The 22,418-nt window shown below is 32.7% G+C and overlaps 3 protein-coding genes and 1 pseudogene across 6 annotated transcripts; 2 read left to right on the top strand and 2 right to left on the bottom strand.

The window, feature by feature from the left end:
• Positions 1-1,257: 1,257 nt before the first annotated feature.
• On the bottom strand, positions 1,258-2,870 carry LOC124932741. 2 transcript variants are annotated; one of them, XM_047473420.1, is made up of 3 exons: positions 2,748-2,870; positions 1,631-2,337; positions 1,258-1,534 (listed from the first exon to the last, which is right to left on the bottom strand). In XM_047473420.1, exons 2-3 carry the CDS (start codon positions 2,191-2,193, stop codon positions 1,465-1,467), a joined length of 633 nt encoding a protein of 210 aa, XP_047329376.1. In that variant the 5' UTR covers positions 2,194-2,337; positions 2,748-2,870; the 3' UTR covers positions 1,258-1,464. The 2 variants fall into 2 exon arrangements, with proteins under 2 accessions (XP_047329376.1, XP_047329375.1); XM_047473419.1 differs by having other exon boundaries at positions 1,631-2,592.
• A 706-nt stretch (positions 2,871-3,576) lies between these two features.
• On the top strand, positions 3,577-4,223 carry LOC124928986 (RNA polymerase sigma factor sigF, chloroplastic-like). The gene is made up of 2 exons (XM_047469239.1): positions 3,577-3,873; positions 3,955-4,223. The coding sequence occupies exons 1-2, from the start codon at positions 3,811-3,813 to the stop codon at positions 4,150-4,152; spliced, it is 261 nt and encodes an 86-aa protein (XP_047325195.1). The 5' UTR covers positions 3,577-3,810; the 3' UTR covers positions 4,153-4,223.
• A 4,809-nt stretch (positions 4,224-9,032) lies between these two features.
• On the top strand, positions 9,033-11,515 carry LOC124932675 (UDP-rhamnose/UDP-galactose transporter 6-like). 3 transcript variants are annotated; one of them, XM_047473341.1, is made up of 5 exons: positions 9,033-9,392; positions 10,073-10,306; positions 10,458-10,642; positions 10,718-11,080; positions 11,163-11,515. In XM_047473341.1, exons 2-5 carry the CDS (start codon positions 10,177-10,179, stop codon positions 11,481-11,483), a joined length of 999 nt encoding a protein of 332 aa, XP_047329297.1. In that variant the 5' UTR covers positions 9,033-9,392; positions 10,073-10,176; the 3' UTR covers positions 11,484-11,515. The 3 variants fall into 3 exon arrangements, with proteins under 3 accessions (XP_047329297.1, XP_047329295.1, XP_047329296.1); XM_047473339.1 differs by having other exon boundaries at positions 10,076-10,306; XM_047473340.1 differs by lacking the exon at positions 9,033-9,392 and having other exon boundaries at positions 9,878-10,306.
• Positions 11,516-11,726: 211 nt separating this feature from the next.
• LOC124932674 lies at positions 11,727-21,117 on the bottom strand (annotated as a pseudogene).
• Positions 21,118-22,418: the final 1,301 nt, after the last annotated feature.

Genomic DNA, 22,418 nt, shown 5'->3' on the forward strand with positions numbered 1-22,418 from the left:
CATGTTGAGGTGTTGTAAGTTAAATGAAAAAAAAAAATTATAACTTAATTAATAAATTTTGATTTTTATAACAAATATATCAAAATTAAAAATGAATTTTAGTCAAAACCCAAATTACCACCCACTTCTTTTAAGTGGAACCCGTTATTCCTCAACTATAAAACCCACCCAATACATACATCCAATTCACAAGCCCAGAATACAAACCCATGCCCTATGTTTAATTATAATCCATTATATACGTACCATTTTCTTTCTTCTCTAGCAATGTGGGAAAAAACTTATTACATAAAAAAAAATAGGCTGAATACAGCAAAGGGTTTAAGATTTGGCGGTAGACATATCAGGGGTGGTCCATACACAGTCTTCCATGAATGCGGAATCACCCATTTTTCACCTTCAACTGCATCATCAGATGATCCTATACACAACAATCAATTCATTCAATCAAAACTCAACACAATCAATTCATTCAATCAAAACTCAACATTCAAATTCATTTCAAGACTGACTCATTCATCAGAAGACCAAACAACAAAACCATTTATACATACCAGAAAAATCTGGATTGACACCCATAAGGCTACAAGCTGCCTCAGCTAGTTGAAAAGCCTCCTGTATATTGTCCCCTTCCTAGCAATAACACATTAAGCAACTCACCTTCACGCCTTTTGCCTAAACCAAACATTTCCAATTCAAAAATGCCTCTTTCATTTCTTTCTTCTTTTTTTTAATACTAAATACATTATATTTAATTATTGGATAATTTGAGGAATTCTAAATAAATATAATAGTAAATGTGATTTTTTTTTTTTTTATGTTTTTACTATTTATGTTAATTTTTCTTATTTATATTGATATTTCACTGTGAATACTTATAATTTACATAGTTTTTTTTCTTAATAATTTATCACATTTGTAAAAATAAAATATAAATTCTTCTTTTTTCGATTTTTCTAATTATTCTCACTTATTATATATTTTTTTAAGGTATTATAACAATATTTGAGAGTTTTGAACACGTATATTTTGAAAAATACTAAATTTAAAACATAAATACGTCTAAATTGGTAAACGAAACACAAAATTATGTCTATGAATATTTTTAAAAAATAAATACAAAATCTTTCTCTATTTAAATTTTTTCAAATATTTTTTTAAATTTTAATTTTTTAACCACTTAAATCAATTTCGACTAATTAGAATGCAATGTGTAAATTTCAAAAACATTAGATTACAAAACAACACAAATGCAGATGAATGAAAATGACTGCATATGAGATAGACTAAGTAAACAGATCGCTGTTATGGGGGGCTTGCTTGTATCATTGCTTAATTAGGAAAAAAACACCTAAATCAGCATATAGCAAAATAGCAGATAGAAAAAGAGTAATTACTAAAACCATAGATTTCTCTCTCACTCTTGAAGAAGAAGATGAACACATGAGTTGGTAGTAATATCTACTACATTAATCTGCACAAGCATCTCTGTTCATTCCCATGGTTAAATTCGCCATCTGAACCACCTGACTCGCTGCCAACAATTCAAGAGCTATTATATATCACAAATATTTGAATGAAAGAAGTTAAATGAGAAACACAACAATAATAATTGAGTAGAAGTTGGTACCTGAGCTCAAATTCTTGAATCTCAGCCAGCTCTCCACCACAAGTATCGGTCCATTGCACTTTCCTCTTACATTCTGCTGTCTGATGGGAGATATGAATATCATCTTGCAGTTTTTCGCTGGAGAATGAAATGGTAGTTGATAGTTTCTTCAAGCTACTCTTTAAGATCTTTATTCTCGAAGCATCATCATCATCATCCTTGCTATTAAATAACTCATCATCATCTATGTGTCCTTGCTGCTGTGTAGGAGGAACTACTTTTACTGGAGATGATGATCTTTCAAGTCCTGCAGCAGCAGCAGCACGGCCACCACCGAAACAGACAAAGGAAGCACACTTGCGAACAAGCCAGTCCTTTCTAGAAGCCAGCTGAAGATCAGGGTGAGACTTCTGATGATGCTGGTCTGTCAAATTGTAATGCCTGAAGATGGAATGATCTCTCAAGGGATCTTCGTACATTTGACCTAAAAGAAGTATGGCCAAACCTTTACTATATCCAGAAGCTGACGAACAGAAAAAGCCACCTCCTTCTGCTGCAAATAACATCCCTTCTACTCTACTCATCTGGGGTTTGCAGCTACCTTCTCCAAATAACAACTACAATTTAATAAGTTCATTGCTTAAACATGATTAATCCTCTCTTCTCTTGTCTTGTCTTGTCTTCTCTTCTCAAATGACCTATTTCCATTTGTTCCATAATCACACCAGCTTCATCAACCAAACCAATAATCTAATTCTGTTAATATGTATATTTACAATTGAAAGAAAAGTAAAAAATAGAAAAGACATTTTGAACACAAGGAAAAGACAAAATTAAGAAGAAGAAGAGCAGCTGTTTGGCATTTCAATTGCAAAGTTTATGGAGAAAATCACACTTCTGACTTCTTAATGCAATTGCCAAGCTCGTATTTGGACATTCAAAAAGAAGACGAAGTGGAACTACTCTCTTCTAGCGTGAATCAGCTGGAAATAAGGAGAAATAACGAGATTCAGAAATATAACAACTCATGTTCACAGGGGTAACGTCAAACAGAAACAGCGAAAGAGCTATTCGAGGATCCATCCGATACAAACAACTCATCATTGAAAGATATTATAGTCGAATAATCGGTTTCTACCTGAGAGATGTGTAGAGATCTTGGGTTACGGCGAAAGCTAGGCCGGTACAGCATCCATTGTGCGAGCCAAACAGAGTGAAAGATTCTTGAACAGAGAGGACAACCGTCGATAATCATAAAGGTGAAAGCTTTATATTACACAATTTGGCTGAACCTTTTATAAAAATGACCTTCAAACTTTTCATTAAAATATTTAATTCATTTATTTCAAACATCTATATCTACCTATTTTACACTTTTTTATTTTTATAAAAAAAAACTCATTTAATTTTATACATTTAGTCTTATGGGAGAGTTGGAACTTGGATGAATGATTTGAGTGGTCAAAAATAATTGGTCCTAATTGTCTTGAAATCTTATGGGCCGGGTTGAGGTTTGATCCTTTTCAATATAAGGCTCTCCAAAAAGTGAATTTATTGTGTTGTGGGGACAAATAAAGGGAAATTTGATTAAATAACCTCAAAGATGAGGTTATTTGATTTGGTGGTAATTTACTAATTAAATTGCGTTCGTGGTATTTTTATTTTTTTTTGACGAAATTACCCTTGTAGCAAAACGCTAAGGGACTTAGCGTTTCGCTAAGTGAATTAGGTTTAGTATAAATACTTTAATTTTTTCATTTTTTTCATTTTCTTTCTCTCTCTTCTCTTGCTCTCTCTTTCACGGCGGCGGCGACGGAGGCAGAAGCGGCGGGGCGGCGGTCTAACCTAAATCGATTTGCACGATCTTCATTTCTTTCAAACCCTAAACCTAAATCGATTTACACTATCTTCATTTTCTTTCAAACCCTAACCCTAAACCTATTTTGCATCCAGGTCAGGTGAATGATGATTCTAAGGTGTCGATTCTAAGGATGTTTCCATGATATTCTCAAACCCTTCTGTTCTTATTTGGTTTATATTGTTTCATATTTATTATTTGGTTCGTTCATATCATATTGGTTCATATTTCTGGTTCATATTTCTGTTTCAGGGAAGTTTCGCTAAGTGCTTAGCGTTTCGCTAAGTGCTTAGCGTTTCGCTAAGTGCTTAACGTTTCGCTAAGTGCTTAGCGTTTCGTACGGATGGTGGTTCACATCGCTAAACAGTATCAGAATCATGATCTCAAACTTCATGATTTGTTACAGGTACAAGCAAAACTTGAATAAATTATTTAGTCTATTTGAAAACTATTATTTTATCAATTTAAACTGAGTCTTTTGTTGCAGGAAGGGAGCATGGGTCTTCTGAAAAGTGTTAAGAAATTCAAGCCTCAAGCTGGTTGCAGGTTTGCTATTTATGCATACTGGTGGATAAGGCAATCCATTAGGAAGGCGATTTTCCAGCACTCTAGAACGATCCGCCTTCCAGTAAAATATTATTCATTTCAAGAAGCTAAAGCAAAATGGGAGCAGCCAAGGACCTGATGCCTATGCTAACTTGGTCATATAGGAAAGGATTTTAGACTAATTGGAGAGGCTATTTTTTACTTATTCTCATTTCAATTACTGGGAAAAAATATAGTAATCTCTTCAAAAGTTTGTTTTTTAATTGGTAATAGATTTTGTATATATATGAAAACATATAATATGTAGTTCACAGTTGTAATTGTAATTTTTTAGTACATGTGGTAAAAAAGAATAATATGTTTGATAAGACTATTTGTTTTTGTACAATTTCATTTATGCAGAGCTCTTTTATTCATTGATAGAAGTAAAGTTCTAATTTTTTATACTATTAAGATAAAAACAAGATCTAAAGAGGCATTTCAAGATTCAAATTTATGTAAGTGAACCCCATATTTGAAGTAATGTTCTTATAAAAACTATTCAAAAAAGGTGTGATTTTTTTCATATTTCGATTATACTCCATCATGAATGTCTTAAATATGAAATCGAATCCAAGCCATCACGGACTTGAACCAAATGATCAAAAGTTCAATTCAGATTGGATAGTTAGAAAGCTCGGATCGGTTTGTATTCTTACCAATATTCATCATTAGCATGAAGATTCAACCAAGGTCCATTCATCATAATTCATAAGATGTGTTACCAATATTTTGTTATAAAAATTGATTGAAAGTTTAAAATTTGGTTATCTACAATACTTGAAAGATTAAACAACACAAATAAGAAGAGCCTTTCTATTCTATTCAACTAACAAACTAATAATGAACAACATCATTAACATGAAGATTCAACCATTCAAATAAAAATCTAATCACCCCATGAAGACTTCCCACAAATGAAGAATACACAGTATCATCATGAACAAAATCAGCTTCTTTCATCTCATCAAACAATTGAAATGCCTCATCCGATCTTCCCACCTTCGACAAATCCGAAATCATCGTAGTATAACTCACGAAACACTAAGCACTTAGCGAAACGCTAGGCACTTAGCGAAACGCTAGGCACTTAGCGAAACGCTAGGCACTTAGCGAAACGCTAGGCACTTAGCAAAACACTAGGCACTTAGCGAAACGCTAAACACTTAGCGAAACTTCCCTGAAACAGAAATATGAACCAGAAATATGAACCAAAAATATGAACCAATATGATATGAACGAACCAAATAATAAATATGAAACAATATAAACCAAATAAAAACAGAAGGGTTTGAGAATATCATGGAAACATCCTTAGAATCGATACCTTAGAATCATCATTCACCTGACCTACATGCAAAATAGGTTTAGGGTTAGGGTTTGAAAGAAATGAAGATAGTGTAAATCGATTTAGGTTTAGGGTTTGAAAGAAATGAAGATCGTGCAAATCGATTTAGGTTAGACCGCCGCCCCGCCGCTTCTGTCTCCGTCGCCGCCGCCGTGAAAGAGAGAGCAAGAGAAGAGAGAGAAAGAAAATGAAAAAAATGAAAAAATTAAAGTATTTATACTAAACCTAATTCACTTAGCGAAACGCTAAGTCTCTTAGCGTTTCGCTACAAGGGTAATTTCGTCAAAAAAAAATAAAAATACCACGAACGCAATTTAATTAATAAATTACCACCAGATCAAATAACCTCATCTTTGAGGTTATTTAATCAAATTCCCCCAAATAAAAGCTGCAACCCATTCACTACTATTCACTACTGATGATAATAATAATAATTAATATATCTGCTTTCTAATAATAATAATAATAATAATTAGACATGTTTTGGTCTTGAAGTAAAAAAAGAAAAAGAAATATATTATCAGCCGCCGCATGGCATTGCCCCGCCTAGTTCATATAATGATTCCGACCCTTTAGAAAGTTGGACGAACTAATTAATAAAAGAAGCAAAGAAGCAGTGCAGATACAGAAGAGATCAAACCAGTATAAGCTCATCATGATGGCCTCAGCAAATCACTAGTATTATCTGTACTGCTTTTCGTGGTTATTTGAAAGAAAATAAATAATAATTTTGAAAAGATGATTATATATATAAATATAAATATATATATATATATATTTTTTTTTAAAAGATATAAATAATATTGATATATATATAAATAAAATAAAAATTAATAATTTATAATATAAAGTATTTTAATATTTTGGTTAATTGAATTGAACAAGAAGATAGTTATTAAATAAGGTTTGATTTTATTTAGGTTATTAAACAATATCTTATATTATAAAAGCATGCCATTTTTTATTTTGTACCAAACAACAAATAAGATGTAAAAAATAACAATCTTCAGATACAGCCTACTACTTCAGTAGATTGATTCATCATGAGGACTGTAATGAATATCCATATCCATTGATGAATCAGTCGTATGTATTAATTAGAATCTTGATTTTGGTTATGGAGGAGGGAGTTGTTGGTTTCATTGTTCCTGGACCATTTTGGGGATAAAAAAACTCCCTGATCAATGTGGTGATGATGATAACACTGGAGGAGAGCATTGGAGAAAATAAAGTTCTTGCTGTTGGACGACTGAGAATCAAGAACAATAAAAATATAAAAATCAGCAGGTCATGAGAGAAAAATTGACACCTAAAGTCATATCATTTATTTGAAAGAAAAACATAAAGGTTAGTGTTTAGAACATATGGATAAACACTAGGATAATTTCCCCAACACTTAACAACAGTCCTACTTCCCTCTCCTACCATTAAAACCAAAACATAATCAGAACAAGAAATATATAAGATAAAAAAATAATTATATCTATTTTGTTTTCTCATCAATTTTTTTTTTTTTTATCAATTCTAGATATAAATTAGAGATTAGGTCGGTGACGAGTCAGGAGCTACACTGTTTGTGTTTCTTGATAGAGTTGTCAATAAGTTAATTAATTTAACTGTTTCAGATTTGTTACAATTACATTCGAATTGTGACAAAGATTTACCATTGCCGCTATAATTCATGTCATCGCAAAAACTTGTGTTTCAGGTTAAAATAACCGATTACAACTTTAAGTAAAAATCGCACAATTTTACCGTTATAAAAGTGTTTGATTCAAGTCAATCACTAATTACTCAGCATGTAAACATATTTTGAATATCTCTATGTTGTTCGTTATATGCAACTTTTAAACATGTTTTATATATTAAATTAAATTTATTATGGAGGAACATCTTCAGACAATATTGTTTCAGAGGTAATTTTTAATGTGATCAAATAAATTGTTTTTACCATTGTTTAATATTTTAATGTTTTAACTAGACTGTTAAAAGTACAAATAAATTTGGAGATACTTGCTCGACGATTTATTGGGACGAAAAAAACAGAAGATTTAGTTTCTTTTTTTCATTTTCTAATTTCATTTTATAGATTTTTTTTTTATTAATATACATTATTCAACTTAATTCTGTATTATTTTTTCTATGATATCTTATTTTAATTAATGATGGTTTAATATTGTGTTTCAATTTATTTATATATATAATTTTTTAGAATTACAAGATAATTCAGGGTGAGTAATTTGTTTTAACTTAGATTTTTATTTTGTTTTTATTAGTTTAAATTAAATCAAAACCAATTATAGAATTAGTTATGAAATATTATATTTCATATCTTTTACTATAATATAAGTTTCTTTAGTATATCTATTATTATTAGCATAAATAAAAAGGTTAACTTTTTTTTATTTTTACTTACATTATATATATATTAGATTATATTATCTTTTATAACTAATTTTATATAAATATATTTCTTTCTCGCATAATTTTTTTCCTATTATTTATATATATATATATATATATATATTTAAAAAAACGTCACTAAATTTACATTAAAAACAAAAATGAATAAAAAAATATTAGTTCACAAAAGTTTGTTTATTTATATATATATAATTAATTTATTATTATAATTAAATAACTACTAATAATTAATTTCTCTTTTTAAATCTATTTATTTTATCTTCTCACATTATATATATATTATATTATTTTTTATAATTAATTTTATATAAATTATTTTATTTTTTCTACTAACCTATATAATATTACATATTTATTTATTTATATATATATATATATAATTTTTATAAATGATTTCATACAATTAATTTACATTAAAAAAAAAAAAACTTATAAAAATAAATGAAAAAAATTAAAATATTATAAGTTCGTTTATATATATATATAAAAATATTAAGTTCATAAAAGTTTGTTTTATTTATATATATATAAATAATTATAAATAATTTCATATTAAAGAATTACTAATAATTAATTTATCTTTTTTAATATTATTTTGTTTTATTATAATTAACTTTTTCTTTCTAACCTATTATATATATATATATATATTATCTTTTATAATTAATTTTATATAAATATATTTTACTTTTATCATTATTTTTTCCCAATATATATATATATATATATATATATATATATATATATATATATATATATATATATATATATATATATATATATATATATATTTCATACATTTTTCTTATATTAAACCATTACTGCTAACTAATTTCTTTTTTATATTTTTTTCTAATTATATATATATATATTTATTATATTTTTTCTTCATTTAAATATATATATTTTATTATTATTAATTTTATGTAAATATTTTTCTCATTATATATTGAATTAAATATTATGTAAAAATTCGTTTATATTTTTTTATATTAAGTTTATATAGGGTACAATGGTATATAAACTTATCAATGCTTTTATTTGAATTCACGTTAAATAATAAGAAGACAGATGTAATTAAGTGAAAAATAAAATAGGCAGTTTGAATTTTGTATTTTGTATTTTTTGGAAAAAAATTGGATAATATAAAATATAATATAATAAAATGAAAGTGAAATAAAGTCCTGTAAAAATGGAAACAACACGTACGGTCATCATCTTCATTAGTATTTTCTTGGGAGATTGGAATTCCTCTTCCCCCCACCCCATGTCACAAGAAGGAAAGGCATGGCATGAACTTGGGCGTAGGAACACTTTGAACACCAGCACCCACATCCGCATAAATAAACCAGCTGGCTGAGGAGGAGAAGATCCATTGGCAGCTCAAAAACACTGAGGAGAAGTCACCTTTCAATTGGACGTTCGTCTAATCAATCAATCAATCAATCAATCCCCGCCCTCTTCATCCATCCATCAATTCTGCATTTACCATTCATACGAGTATAATTCTTTCTACTCACAACTGCAACTTGAGACTGAGAGGTAGCCATGCCCGTCAATTCTCAACGGTATGTGCAACTAACTGATGAATCAATCATTTTACTCAAAACACTTCTGTATCATTTTCTTTCTTGCAGCTCTCCTGAATTTCTAAATTATTGATCGACGGATCTGTTTGTTTGTTGTACCGAGAACCCTGTTGCTTGCTTAATTTTTGGGTTCTTCTTTGCGATCTGACAGTCTGTTTGTAGACGATATTACATATAGATCTGAAAGACATTCCCGTCTGACGAAGCTTGGGGTGTTGTTTCTTGGGGCTTTGGAGTGCCTTTCCTTTCCGCCTCTTCGATCTTGTAACCTATATTTTTTGAAGTAAATAGTTTTTGGAATTAATTCGATCTATTCTTTGTGTCAATCTCTGATTGAGATTGGGTTATTTATCGTATCATCCAGGGAAGAAAGTACATATCTTTGATCTCCAACGCTCTCTCTCATTTTTTTAACAGACATTTATCAAACAGAAAAAAGAAAAAAAATTAACTTGAGAGAATTGATGGAAAATGTCTAATTATTTTGTTCTCTTCTCCATATAGCCCAGAAAGTTATCTGACATTTTACAGATGGTTTCTGTGTTTTTATCTTTATGCAATTCAAGATTCAACTGCTGAAAGTTTGGTTTTTATATTTGTTTTCCACACATACACACACGCATACCAAAAAAAAGTAACAGATGACCTTGAACCACCAGCAGGTGTTGAAATTGACAAGTTATTATGGAAGAGGAGGAGGAAGGGTGAAGGTTCTGATGCAATTGATATATAATAATTTAAGGAAGGGAAGAGGTTATAGAAAATGGCACCTTCTAGCAAGGCTGAGAAGAAGGCTGCAGTTGATGCAGCTGCATGGATGTTCAATGTCGTCACATCTGTTGGAATCATTCTAGTCAATAAAGCATTAATGGCTACATATGGTTTCAGTTTTGGTCAGTTTCTTCGTAATCAAATCATTATATATATATATATATATATATATATATATATATATATATATATATATATATATATATATATATATATTACTAGGACAACTTTGATGACTCTGTTATTTGACAAATCAATGGATAATGCATGCAGCGACAACATTGACTGGACTGCATTTTGCTACAACAACATTGATGACTGCTATTCTGAGGTGGCTGGGTTACATACAAGCTTCACATTTACCTGTCACCGACCTCCTGAAATTTGTTATAGTCGCTAACTTCTCAATTGTTGGTATGAATGTTAGTCTCATGTGGAATTCTGTAGGATTCTATCAGGTGATGAAAGATTGGAGTTGCTGTTTCTTTTTCTTTTTTTTGTTTGGAATGAAATATTGATTTTTGTATACACAGATTGCAAAGCTGAGCATGATACCTGTGTCGTGCTTACTTGAAGTGGTTTTTGACAAGATTCGATACTCAAGAGACACGAAACTAAGCATTGCAGTTGTTCTGATGGGGGTTGGAGTTTGCACAGTTACTGATGTTAGTGTAAATGGAAGAGGTTTCATAGCTGCGTTTATTGCAGTATGGAGTACTGCTCTGCAACAATATTATGTGCATTTCCTTCAGAGGAAATACTCTCTTAGTTCTTTCAATTTGTTGGGGCACACCGCACCATCTCAGGCTGCAAGTTTGCTTCTTATTGCCCCCTTTCTTGATTATTGGCTCACAACCAAAAGAGTTGATGCATTTGAGTACAGCCTATCATCTATTGTAAGTAAAAAAAAGAAAAAGAAAAAAGAGTTTTGAGTTTAGGGTCTTACTTTTCATTTGATCTTTTTGTTTGTTGTTTCAGGTATTTATCGTCCTTTCTTGCACGATTGCAGTAGGGACTAACCTTAGCCAGTTCATATGCATAGGAAGATTCACTGCCGTATCATTTCAAGTCCTTGGGCATATGAAGACAATCCTAGTATTAATACTAGGATTCTTGTTCTTTGGGAAAGAGGGCCTAAATCTACAAGTGGTTATAGGAATGACAATAGCGGTGATTGGAATGGTATGGTACGGTAATGCTTCCTCTAAACCAGGTGGGAAGGAACGCAAGATGTCAGTTAGACAGCAGAAACAGCGCGAGGGACTTTCGGATTCCTCAGAACTTGATGAAAAGGTCTGATCAAAACAGACCATATATAAAAAAAGAAAAAGGCACTTCTTTATCATCTCAAGTATAACCTATTGGATATACCTGCTTTTCTCCGCCCACAAAATTACAAACAAACATAAAAATGCCTCAATATTGTTGTGTAGTATGATATAGGTGGGTTGGATGACTTGAAGAAACAGTAGAATTCTCTCATGTTTTATGGGGACTCATTTATATATAGAATTTTGATTCTAGAGTAGAAAAAAATGGAGATAACCTATCAATGGGTGGCTTGATAACATAAAATAAGTAAGAAAAGACAAGACAGTGTATTATCTATCTATCCACCAGTGAGTGGTTTTGATAACATAAAATAAATTTGGTATCCATCCATTCAGTGGAAAAGACTGACTGAGTGTGTCTATTTAATTGAGTGGGAATACTGGTAGTGTTATTATGATGAAATCAAAATGTTACATCCTAACTCCTTGGCAGCACAGTCCAAAAATCGAATTGGCATTCCATTAGTGAGGCGGCTACGAGCTTCCCATGCTAGACATTTTTCTATATCTACTTGCCAGTTAACATTAACACTACCACCGATCATGTCCTTTGCCGCATCCGAGGTGTAGGGTTGTTTGTTGTCCTCCACCTGCATAGCAGCAGTAGCAGCAGCACTCCCACAATGTAGAATATCGCGCAGAATCGATAAGCTAAGAGCCCGAACAAGGGCACTTGGATGAGAAATGAACGGATTGTAGCCGGTAGACGACACTGCATTAAATTGTTGATTATCAACACCCACCACGTGTGTATCAAATTTTGATAACGGAGCATCATCTGGTTAAATAAAGTGATGTATGGATGGATGCTTGTTTTTCACTTTTACCTTTAACAGATTTGAAAGCCCATCTGCAACTGTTAGTCCAGACTCCCCCCACCCTAGCACTGGTTGAATTGCTCTAGCTGTTGCTTCAAGAAGCTGCTCATCACACATTTTTACATCATCATCATCATCAAATTATATGCTCCATTCAATATTTATTATTACCTCCAGCTGAGGTAAAGTGCACGCTTCTCCATCCACAAGCATCCCATCCGTCGCACGAAGCAGAAGATCCAATGCGCTTGCCAATATTACCAACGATTCAGGACTCTCATGATTTCTCATTAACTCCGCAATCAATTTAACAATGCGATGATTGACTCTCCACATTTTCTGGCATTGATCATCATCTTTACCAATCCACGGCTGCAGTTCTCTTTCCGCCTACACCACCAAAAATAATAATACAAGTAATGTCAGGATACTTTAGGTTTCAAAGTTGAAGTTTCATCATTAACATTATTCACAAGTTGAATAAAGCCAGTCAGCCAGGACCTGAAGAACCACAGCTGCAGCAGCTTTTGCTGGTGATGCTGAAACAATGTTGCATAAGGCATCAAGTACCTGCGCATTCAAGTAAAAACCCGTCAGCTATAGACATTTTTACTATTCTTTATTGAAAGACTTGAAAAAAAGGAACTTGGACAAAATCATTCATTAACAACAACAGTAAGGTCAACTCAGATTATAAAGTTATCTGGAAACAATCAACTATATAAGGGGAAGGTGAACATGTCCCACAGACCTGTCTCCATCCTTGCTGAGCGGACGTACTTTCTGCACTAGGTTGAATTTCAGGCGCAGCAATCAATTTGTGCCACAGCAATGACACAACAGAGAAACAAAGTTCCTGTTTCTCTGCCAGTACCGATCTCAACAGAATCTGTGCACTGCAATTAAACCCAATATGTCTATCCATCGTCAGAAAATTCGCCAAATCTGAAGCATCATCAAATAGGAAACCTGCAATGCCTTTTCCCATGCTGTTGTTTCCCAAGACGCCACCTTCAGTGGAATGTGAAGTTCCTTTAAAATTAGCCAAAGACCTACTAGACTTCTCCTCATAGACATGTTTCTGTTCTAACACGTCAATTCCAAGACCTCCTGCATACATATTCGGTTTTCTTCCATTAACACGACGATCTTTCCAAACTGGTGCATGCATCAGGTTTGCTTCCAAAGGCTCCGCTTTGTTGGCAATTGATGCTACAGTTTTACTGTGTATATCAATGAGGTTGTAAAGTGATGAAGCCCTTGCACGGATTTCATTATTCCACTTGCACCGCATCAAGGTAGAGAGAGCACGCATGCAAGCTTTTGATTGGCTGAAGAGTTCGGAGATATGAGCCGCAACCATAGCCGCTGCTACTATTTCGTTAGAAGTGTAACCCCATGATGTGCCAACAGAAGATGGTTTAAGAGAAAAAAGCGCCTCCAGAATCGCCAAGATCCTATGAGTATGGCGAACAGAAGATTCTATACTACTTTTGAGCTCAGGTGACGAATCATTAATTTTTGGAGTCTTTACAGCATCTAACCTCTCTCTGGTATCTGAACTGTATCTTGCTTTTGAGATCAGTGGAAATAACTGGAGTTCATAGGAAAGAGCACAAACAGCTGCAAGTACATAAGAGTCAAATGTTGCCACAGGACCATGTTTCCTGTTCTTTTTAGTTCTCACATTCTTCTTCGATCCGTTATGAGGACAATTGGGTTCATCCCTATGTATTTTGCTTCCATTGATCTGCTGAGCATCATGGCTGACACACACAGTTAAAACAACAAAAAGTAAACGTGAAGCCAGCTCCACAGAGGCACATGATTCTAGAAATAGTGAATGAATCATCGTACGAAGTTCTGCTGCAGCAAGATTTTTTGATGCCGATGATCCCAGGCCAAACAGGTGTCTACTTTTCTTAAACTCTTCTTCAGAGGGCTCAGATGGAAACGTCCTATGAAGAATGGCTTCAACAGTGGCAACAAATATTTTCATTAGACATGCTTCAGATGGACTTCCACGTGGAAGATACTCTAAGACCTTAAGAAGAGGAATGTACAAGTTCCATGATAGAATGGGAGGCTGTAGTGGAGTCGCAACCACAATTTCAGGAAGATCAACAGCTGAAGAACTCAAAGGAATAAGTCCGTAAGCAGCTTCCCAAATGGTACATATTCTCCATTCAACCTCAGGCCCGTGAGCACAGAGCATTGATGCAATCCCTTGGGCAGTTGCTTCAATGGTTGCTTTTGATTCTGGTGCTTCTATCTGTGTCAATTTTGAAGTTGCAAGGATCATTCAACAAAAGAAGATGAAAAATTGAACAGAAGATGTTCAAAGCAAAAAATAGCATTCAACTCAAAAGGAAATGTAATGTAAGGGAAGGGAAGCATTTGTGAACTACCTGCTTTCTGTAGGATGATGCATAGCTATCCAAATGTTCATATTGAACTTCAAATCCTTCAACTTGCCTCAGTGGAGGAAAAAACAAAGCAGGCTGTGAAAGTATGCGAAAGAGCAGAGCTGCTGCTGCATCTGCAGCAATACCTATTCTCATGGACATTGCCGTCCCAATTGCACGCAAGAAATGTAAATGCATCCAGTTCCTTGGAAGCTAAAGATAAAAACAGAAAAGAATGTGAAGCCTCACTCTATTTCTTAGAGAACTTTCTTGCTACTGCATGACATCTAAACAGACTTATGATGATCCAACTTACTCGCATTCCAGATGCATAATCTTCTGCAGCTCTTAGGAGTTCCACCAGTTGTACAGCAGCGTCAAGTGCATCTGGAGCCCACGATGGTGGTGCTTCTAGTAATCCAAGTAGAAGCCTTTGAGTGGCACTTGGACTAGCAATTGCATAATACCTAAGCAGAAGAAACACATTTTAGGGTGCTTTATAAGCCTTTTAAATGTGCAACGAGTGTCTAGCATACGTACCGATGGAACAAGCATGCATATGGTTCAAGAGCTGGTAACCCTGCAACAAGATGCTCATCCATTGGAGTTGTTGGAGGTGGAAGTAGAAGTGCAGGAACAGACGCCGCTGTTAATGTTGCAGTCCCATAACGAGCAACTTCCTCGTCACAAACACTTAATATAACGCCTGCACCATTGGCAACAGCCCATCTAGGAGTTGATGGTATAAGCTGGGGATGTTTTCCTGTCCCACGAGAAGAAGCTGGAAAGAGACATTTATTAGAAATAATCATTTAAAATCTTGAAATGTAGTCTTGATTAAACCAGTAACAAAAGCACCTGGTTATATTTATAAAGAACAATACTTTTATATCGAGATGGCATAAAACAATTGTGGAAACTCCTTATTCAGAGCCAATCGGATGACAGAAAAACAAACCTAAAAGCATGATTTCACAGTGAATAAGAAATAAGCATAATGACAAGAAGGTGTTTCGAAACATGAAATATATAGATACAGTTTTTCAGCTCTTATTAGGAGTGAAGGAAACACAAAAATCTATACAAAGGACAACAATACACACTACTTGTGTATTTTGAAAAGAAGATTTTCTTGATATATTTGGATTTGGAAGTTTTAACTAATACAAAGAGATTACACTTTATAGGCAATACAAAAAGAATAGGCCAGTTCCTAGATAGGTATAAATGAGTATTATTTGACTCATTGGGGAAGACAAGCCAACCATGCATTGGAAAGGTATTGCAATAGGCCTAGGTTGATATTTTCACATTCTTGATCAAGCTAGGCAGTGAGATTCGACCTAATCAATGAGGCCTGGAAAAACTTGATTCATTTCAAATAAGAGTGGCTTTAAGTATAATCTAGGTTGATGTTTCCACTCCCCCTCAAGCTAGGGACTAAGTTCCGACCTAATCGAGGAGGCCTGGAAGGACTTGATTCAATTCAAAAAAGTGGTTTCAAGGATAATTGAAGAGCAAAGGGTCAATGTAGAGATTTTTGCAGAATGGCGTCGGGGAGTGTCTGCAATGTCACGACCGTTGAATTGACATAGTCGGTATTGGAGTTTCTGTTAGAGTGTCGACACTAGAATGTTGGCAGATATGATGCAATCTTTTGGATGTTTGATAATTAGGCTCGAAAGCTGAAATGAGCTTAGAAATTTTTGGGTGAGCCAGTTTGAGATATCCTACCTCCAAATGAGATGGCCTAAACAAGATATGGAATAAAATGTGTCAGCTTGCTTTCTTCTGGAAGTACTTTTTTAGTAACTAAGAAAATCTAACCCCAAGATCAAACAGAACCTTAACAGCCATTCTACAAAAAAACTAAGCCAAAGCACAATAAGCAACCGCAATGAGCATTTGGAGATATGTTTAGAGAGAATTGCCTTCGCCTGAAGAGGTGTGACGCAAAGGCAGGGTGAGGGGCATTAGTGACATTGAAGATATGATGGATCAGTTTTCTAGATAGGCATAAATGAGCCTTGCTTAGGAAACAAGCAACCTCCAACCACTTGGAGTAATGACTTTGGAAAGGTAAAAATGTACCTTGGAAAGATATCTCAATAGGCTTAGGTTGATATTTCCACACTACTGAAAGCAATGAGATGGGGATCCACTTACAAGTTAAAGGCCGCTTGACTTCTCCGGCAGCATATTTTCCCATCACACCACCACACCTGTTGATGCAGAAAGAAAATAGTTTCCTTGTCAAATAATATGTTGATGCAGAAAGAAGATATTTTCCTTGTCAATCAGATGGGTGTCAATTGTCAAATGATTAAAATAGCTCATAAACAAATAATAGAATAATATGAAACTGAAATGATTGCAGAAATAAACTTATTTTTTCTGGTGTAGGACTCATAACTGTAACTTCTGGGCAGACAGAAACAACTTTTGAAAAAGTAGTTTATTCTAGTAGGATATTGTCAAGCAACAATAGGCGGATCACAGTGGTGCTCATTGCTTAATAAACACAAGATGGTCACTAATAATAATATACACCCCAAGCAATAAGGAAGAGTGTTTTTTCCCAAAAAATAAAATAAGGAAGAGTCCTATTGTAATAAGGTTTCATAACCAGCATAATCATGGACATTTCGAAAGAGTAAAGTTTGAAGCAGTAATAATCTGTTTGAAGAGGAGAGCATTATGCAAAACATATATGAGTTGCTTACACTATAGAAGATCAATAAATTATGACCAGACAAGAACAATTTACCAGCGAAAATAGTCACTTCTAATACCCAGAGGTGCGGCAATCAATATATCTGTAATCCATGGCGATAAGGGCCGAATTGGTTTTCTCTCTTGATGTACATCATCCCTTGTGGAGTAGCTTGTCAAAGCACTATTACAACCACCACTTGTTGTAGCATTTTTATCACTGTCCCTTTGATCTATTTCACTAGCCTGATTGTCAACCTTCAAAATTGGCCGATTGTAATGAGTTAATATTCTTAAAATCTCTCCACAAGCTAGGGCCCACTGTTCAGAGTATTCATTCTGCATATTCATAATATGTTAGTTAATGCATTATCAATACAAATGATTGATAGTAGAAAAATAATCCAATCAAGGAAAACAGAGCATCACAAACTATTCACCAGTGGAAAAAACAAAGCAAGACAGGTTAAATGGTACACCCTAATAGATGCAGTGTCCTCGTACCTTACTACTCGCCGTACTCGGGCAAACTAAAGAAATGAAGGAAGAAAACGGAGGAGTATTCCTATCATATTCCAGTGTACCATCAGTGATACGGGATATGATAGGAAGCATGACAGCATGTCCATGTTCTGGATGATGAAGAACAAAAATTGCTGGATGAAATGGAATAGCATCAGTTATCTGCAGTCTTGTAGAATTAACTTTCCATAAATCAAAGTGGGTACTACATACCTAAAACTTCATCAAAAAGTCGAGTTTGCTTGGATGGATAATGGTTGCGAATTAGCTGTCAACCAAGGAACATGGAAACTTATTAGGAAAAAAATGGAGACCATTAAGAAAATTCCAAACATGTGATTAATCAGAGGACTTGAAGATGCAGTAAGTTGAACCAGCAGGAAGAGTAAATCTATTAAGAATTTTCTTTTGAAACCACATATTTTTCTACTCTCATCTGAGAGTCAAGTCAACAATAACTAATCAATGCTATTCCATTTTTTTTCACAAGGTTACTAATACACGTACATATTCAAAAGGGGAAATTTGTTGGTTCATAAAAATCCAAAGTCTAGTCTAGAGAAGTTGAAGGGTGAAAATAAACAAGTCAGTTTAAATATTGTAGAAACCCAATTCCTTGTGTTATTATAAGAATGAGGTTAATTTTATATGTTATGTATTTACGTGTTACAAACAAACCAAGTATAAATGTAGAGTTCCGATCATACTGTGTTGTCACTGGTTTTACTCAATCTCACCTTATAGTCCATAATATGTTATATTATTGTTCATTTGTTTTACATAGTAAATTTTATTTCCTGGAGTGTATGTAATTTTTTCGATCTACTAATGTTACAAAAGAATGCCTTAAGTTGAAGTAGGGTAGTGTTAGCTTCCTAAATTATAAAAAATAACTGATGTTTAAAATAAGTAAAGAATTAGTTGCTACTATTAGATTAATTGTGACTAAATTCCAAAATAGGACAGAGTTATAAAATCTACTATATTGTCCCATTTTAAAAAAAAAAAAATTTGTAAAAGCTACTATGATGTAATTAAAATGCATAGACAAAAAATAATAATAATAATAATAATAATAATAATAAATTACTGTTACTATATAAAGAAGAAACAAAAGAAATATTTATCAATTATACCATGAGACATTCTCCTCAACGCTTGCGAAGAAAGTCTTATCTTAGTGATGTGATACTACTAGGCGTGAAATCAAAATACCAGTATTTCATTATTTATTCTCTCATATCTGTCTCCTTATAAATATGTGTGAAATAAATTTTGAAAAACTACCAAAGTAAAAATCACATTCATATTAGTAATATAGTTATAACAGTTAAATAACTACTAACTTGAAACAATTCCTAAAATCTAATTCCAGAGGAAATGAAAAGATAAAGAGAAACAAGTGCAAACAGGTAGATACCTCAGCAATGTCATCAGGAAATTGTTCTGATGTGAACTGACCAAAGTACTCGACATAAGCAGTAACCTGGGCCTAGAAATAATAGGAATGAAAAAGAAATCAACACATAACAAGAAGAGCATAGATGTTTTAAGACTACAAATCTTATGTCAGATATAAAAAAAAACAATTGAGATGCAGAAAGGACATAAATAATTAGTAATTTTTACTCCACTCTAGTAACAAAATCAACTGTTGTTTCCAAGTTCCTTTAAAATAAAAAGAATTTTTAAAAAAAAAGGTAAATTTCATCAATGAAGGACATTTCAACATGAATAATAGAGAAATATAGAAGAAGCATGAAACACAAGCAAAACTATCTCCTACTAAAAAATTCCAAGAAACCAATAATGGTCCCAAGTTGAAGTTCATGTTCTCTGTTGGGTCATCCTGAATAAGCTCTTCACAATTGAGCCCTTAATCCAGATGATTGTTTCCAACTTCTCAAAGTAAAGCCCAAGTTTATAGGCAGCCATTTTGTTGATACTTGTAGGTATTATTATGTCAGGGAATTCAAAAGATAACTTTTGAAGGGTTTAACAAGAATGTTGTAGAATTGTAGGTGAGCTAATAAATACATTATACAGTAAAGGGGATATTCTAATTATAACATAATGGTCATAATTTTTTTAAGTACAAAAAGATCTTTACATACAAGGATATAAGAAATAATTATTCATTATGAAGGATGTTTCAAATATGAAACACAAGCATGAGTAAAATAGACCCCATCTCCTAATATCATATATAAGTAAGTTGCTTGGGAAAGAATGAAAATGATGGTAATAAGCAAGTAAAGGAGAGAAATAAAGGTAATCCAGGTATAGTTACATGAACAAGAAAGGAGTAGTCAAACCTTTTGTTGCAGCATATCTTGTGGGGGAGGGAAGAAAAGTGACGAGAATTGAAGACCATCAATCCACCTTTCAGATGAGTTAGCCATTAAAAATCTCTTTGGAGGAGCTTTAATATGAAATTGCTATTAGCGTCTACAAAGGATCAGTAGACAATAGTTCAGCATTCTAATTGTTTAGATCACAACACAGCAGATTTCCCACCAACGAGTGATTAAATAAGATAACAACTTCAACTTTGCTTGAAGTGAAACCTCGTCCTCACTAGTCTCTTTTCTCCCAGTCAAAAACTATACATGTCACAACAAGCTTAGGAACTCTGCAATTAGAAAACATTAACACCAGGAAACTAACTTACTTAACTTGAAAACAGGAAATGAGAAAACGAAAGTTTACACAATTCAGACACGACGGGAAAGAGAATATTTTTTTTCATGAAGACCGACAACTAATTAAATCATGAAGGATAAACCTGACGATAAATATTAATAATAGCTTGCTTAATCACACGGTAATTTGCAAAAGAAATTGCCCTGTATCATCTGCGTCAAAGTGAAAGCTCGAAAACTAAACCATAACAGATGATTTTCATGAAACCTAGCTAGCTAGCTAGCTAATACAGCATTAAGTAGGGTTTAGCTCGTACTTGGATAAATATGAGTAGAAGAGGAAGAAGAAGCTCGAATCGACCGACGAAGATGGCGGTTGTGATGTTTAGAATTTTAGTCGTATTTGTCAGTGAAGAAGAAGGATTTTGGTGGACAGAGGTTAGAGAGAGAGAGAAAGTGTAAGCATATCTTTTGCTGCCTTCTCTTTACTCTCCCCAGCTACGAAGAAGAAGGGGGGTGTATATTTTGCTCCTCGGTCCTGGTTCTGAAGGCTCATTGGACACGTGTCATCACCTGCTTTACCCGCCTACCACAACGAACATAATAATAATAATAATAATAATAAAAATAAAAAAAAGCGGGTTTCTTTTTCATTTATTTAACATAAAACAATAATCTTAAATCTGATATTGAAGTTTGTAAGAATTTTTTTTTATTTTTTTTAAAGGTTTATCTATATTAAAAATAAATAAATAAACATTGTTGTTTAAGGATAACGAAAAAGGAGAAATTTTTTATTATATGTTTCTTTTAATATATTTTTTGTTTTGTATTTGTTAAAAGTTATATAGTACTCAATTTATTTTATCAAAAATATACCATCATCTAATTCTTTATTTATTTTAAAGTTTATAATAATATGATTTTGATAATATTTTTAATGTGATTATGATGAAGTATAATAATAATAATAACTTGATAAAAGTGATTCCTGAAGCCATTATATATATATATAATAATAATAAAATTCTTATCAAGTAGTAATAGGGTTAATTGTTGGAAGTGATGGCCGACTTACAAAATAATTTTGGATGAGTTTGAAAAAAAATAGAAAGAAAAATATTATTAATAGTAAAATTATATTAAAAAGTTAAAAAATTAGGGAGGGTATATCTTACATTAAAACATAATTAATAATAATAATAATACTTTGTACTTTGTAGATGAGCGCTTGTCACCTAAACCATTATATAAAACCACCTTTTATACACGAGTTCACTTGTAGAGGAAGTGAAATTTAATTTATTATTTTATAACTCCACACGATTAACATAAATCTTTAAGACTTCTACTGTCAATAGTGAATGATTAAAATAATAATAATATAATTAAAGTTAAAAGTCTTTAATTAAAAAACCTAATAATGTTTTAATGTTTGTTTGAAAAAATAAAGTCAGTATTTTTAATGTTAGAAACAACGTATAAAATAAATATGGTTTTAAATACTAATTATCATCTTTGATTGTTGGTACATTGTATTTATTTTGAATGTGGGGATGAAATTTTGGTGGAGAATATTATGAAGAAATCTATGTAAAAAAGTGTGAAGATAAGAATTCGCCCTAGGACCCAAAAGAATATATATTTTCAGCTCAAAATTCATCCTTGAACTTACAAGAGGGATTTAAATTGACCTTCAATTTTAGATCAATATTCCAATCATACTTGAGATGAGTGTTTTGAGTTCTTCCAATAGGGTAAATAAAATGAATTTAAGCCTAAATAACAAAGATATAACAATTCA

This window comes from Impatiens glandulifera, chromosome 3 (assembly GCF_907164915.1).
Source record: "Impatiens glandulifera chromosome 3, dImpGla2.1, whole genome shotgun sequence".
Lineage (NCBI taxonomy): Eukaryota > Viridiplantae > Streptophyta > Magnoliopsida > Ericales > Balsaminaceae > Impatiens > Impatiens glandulifera.

Excerpts from the sequence above, each read along its gene's own strand:
- LOC124932741 (XM_047473420.1), bottom strand. The coding sequence starts at position 2,193 with ATGAGTAGAGTAGAAGGGATGTTATTTGCAGCAGAAGGAGGTGGCTTT. Across the intron at positions 1,535-1,630 it reads ATTCAAGAATTTGAGCTCAG|CGAGTCAGGTGGTTCAGATG; the intron begins GTACCAACTTCT and ends AATTGTTGGCAG.
- LOC124928986 (XM_047469239.1), top strand. The coding sequence starts at position 3,811 with ATGGTGGTTCACATCGCTAAACAGTATCAGAATCATGATCTCAAACTT. Across the intron at positions 3,874-3,954 it reads AACTTCATGATTTGTTACAG|GAAGGGAGCATGGGTCTTCT; the intron begins GTACAAGCAAAA and ends CTTTTGTTGCAG.
- LOC124932675 (XM_047473341.1), top strand. The coding sequence starts at position 10,177 with ATGGCACCTTCTAGCAAGGCTGAGAAGAAGGCTGCAGTTGATGCAGCT. Across the intron at positions 10,307-10,457 it reads TACATATGGTTTCAGTTTTG|CGACAACATTGACTGGACTG; the intron begins GTCAGTTTCTTC and ends TAATGCATGCAG. Across the intron at positions 11,081-11,162 it reads AGTACAGCCTATCATCTATT|GTATTTATCGTCCTTTCTTG; the intron begins GTAAGTAAAAAA and ends TTGTTGTTTCAG.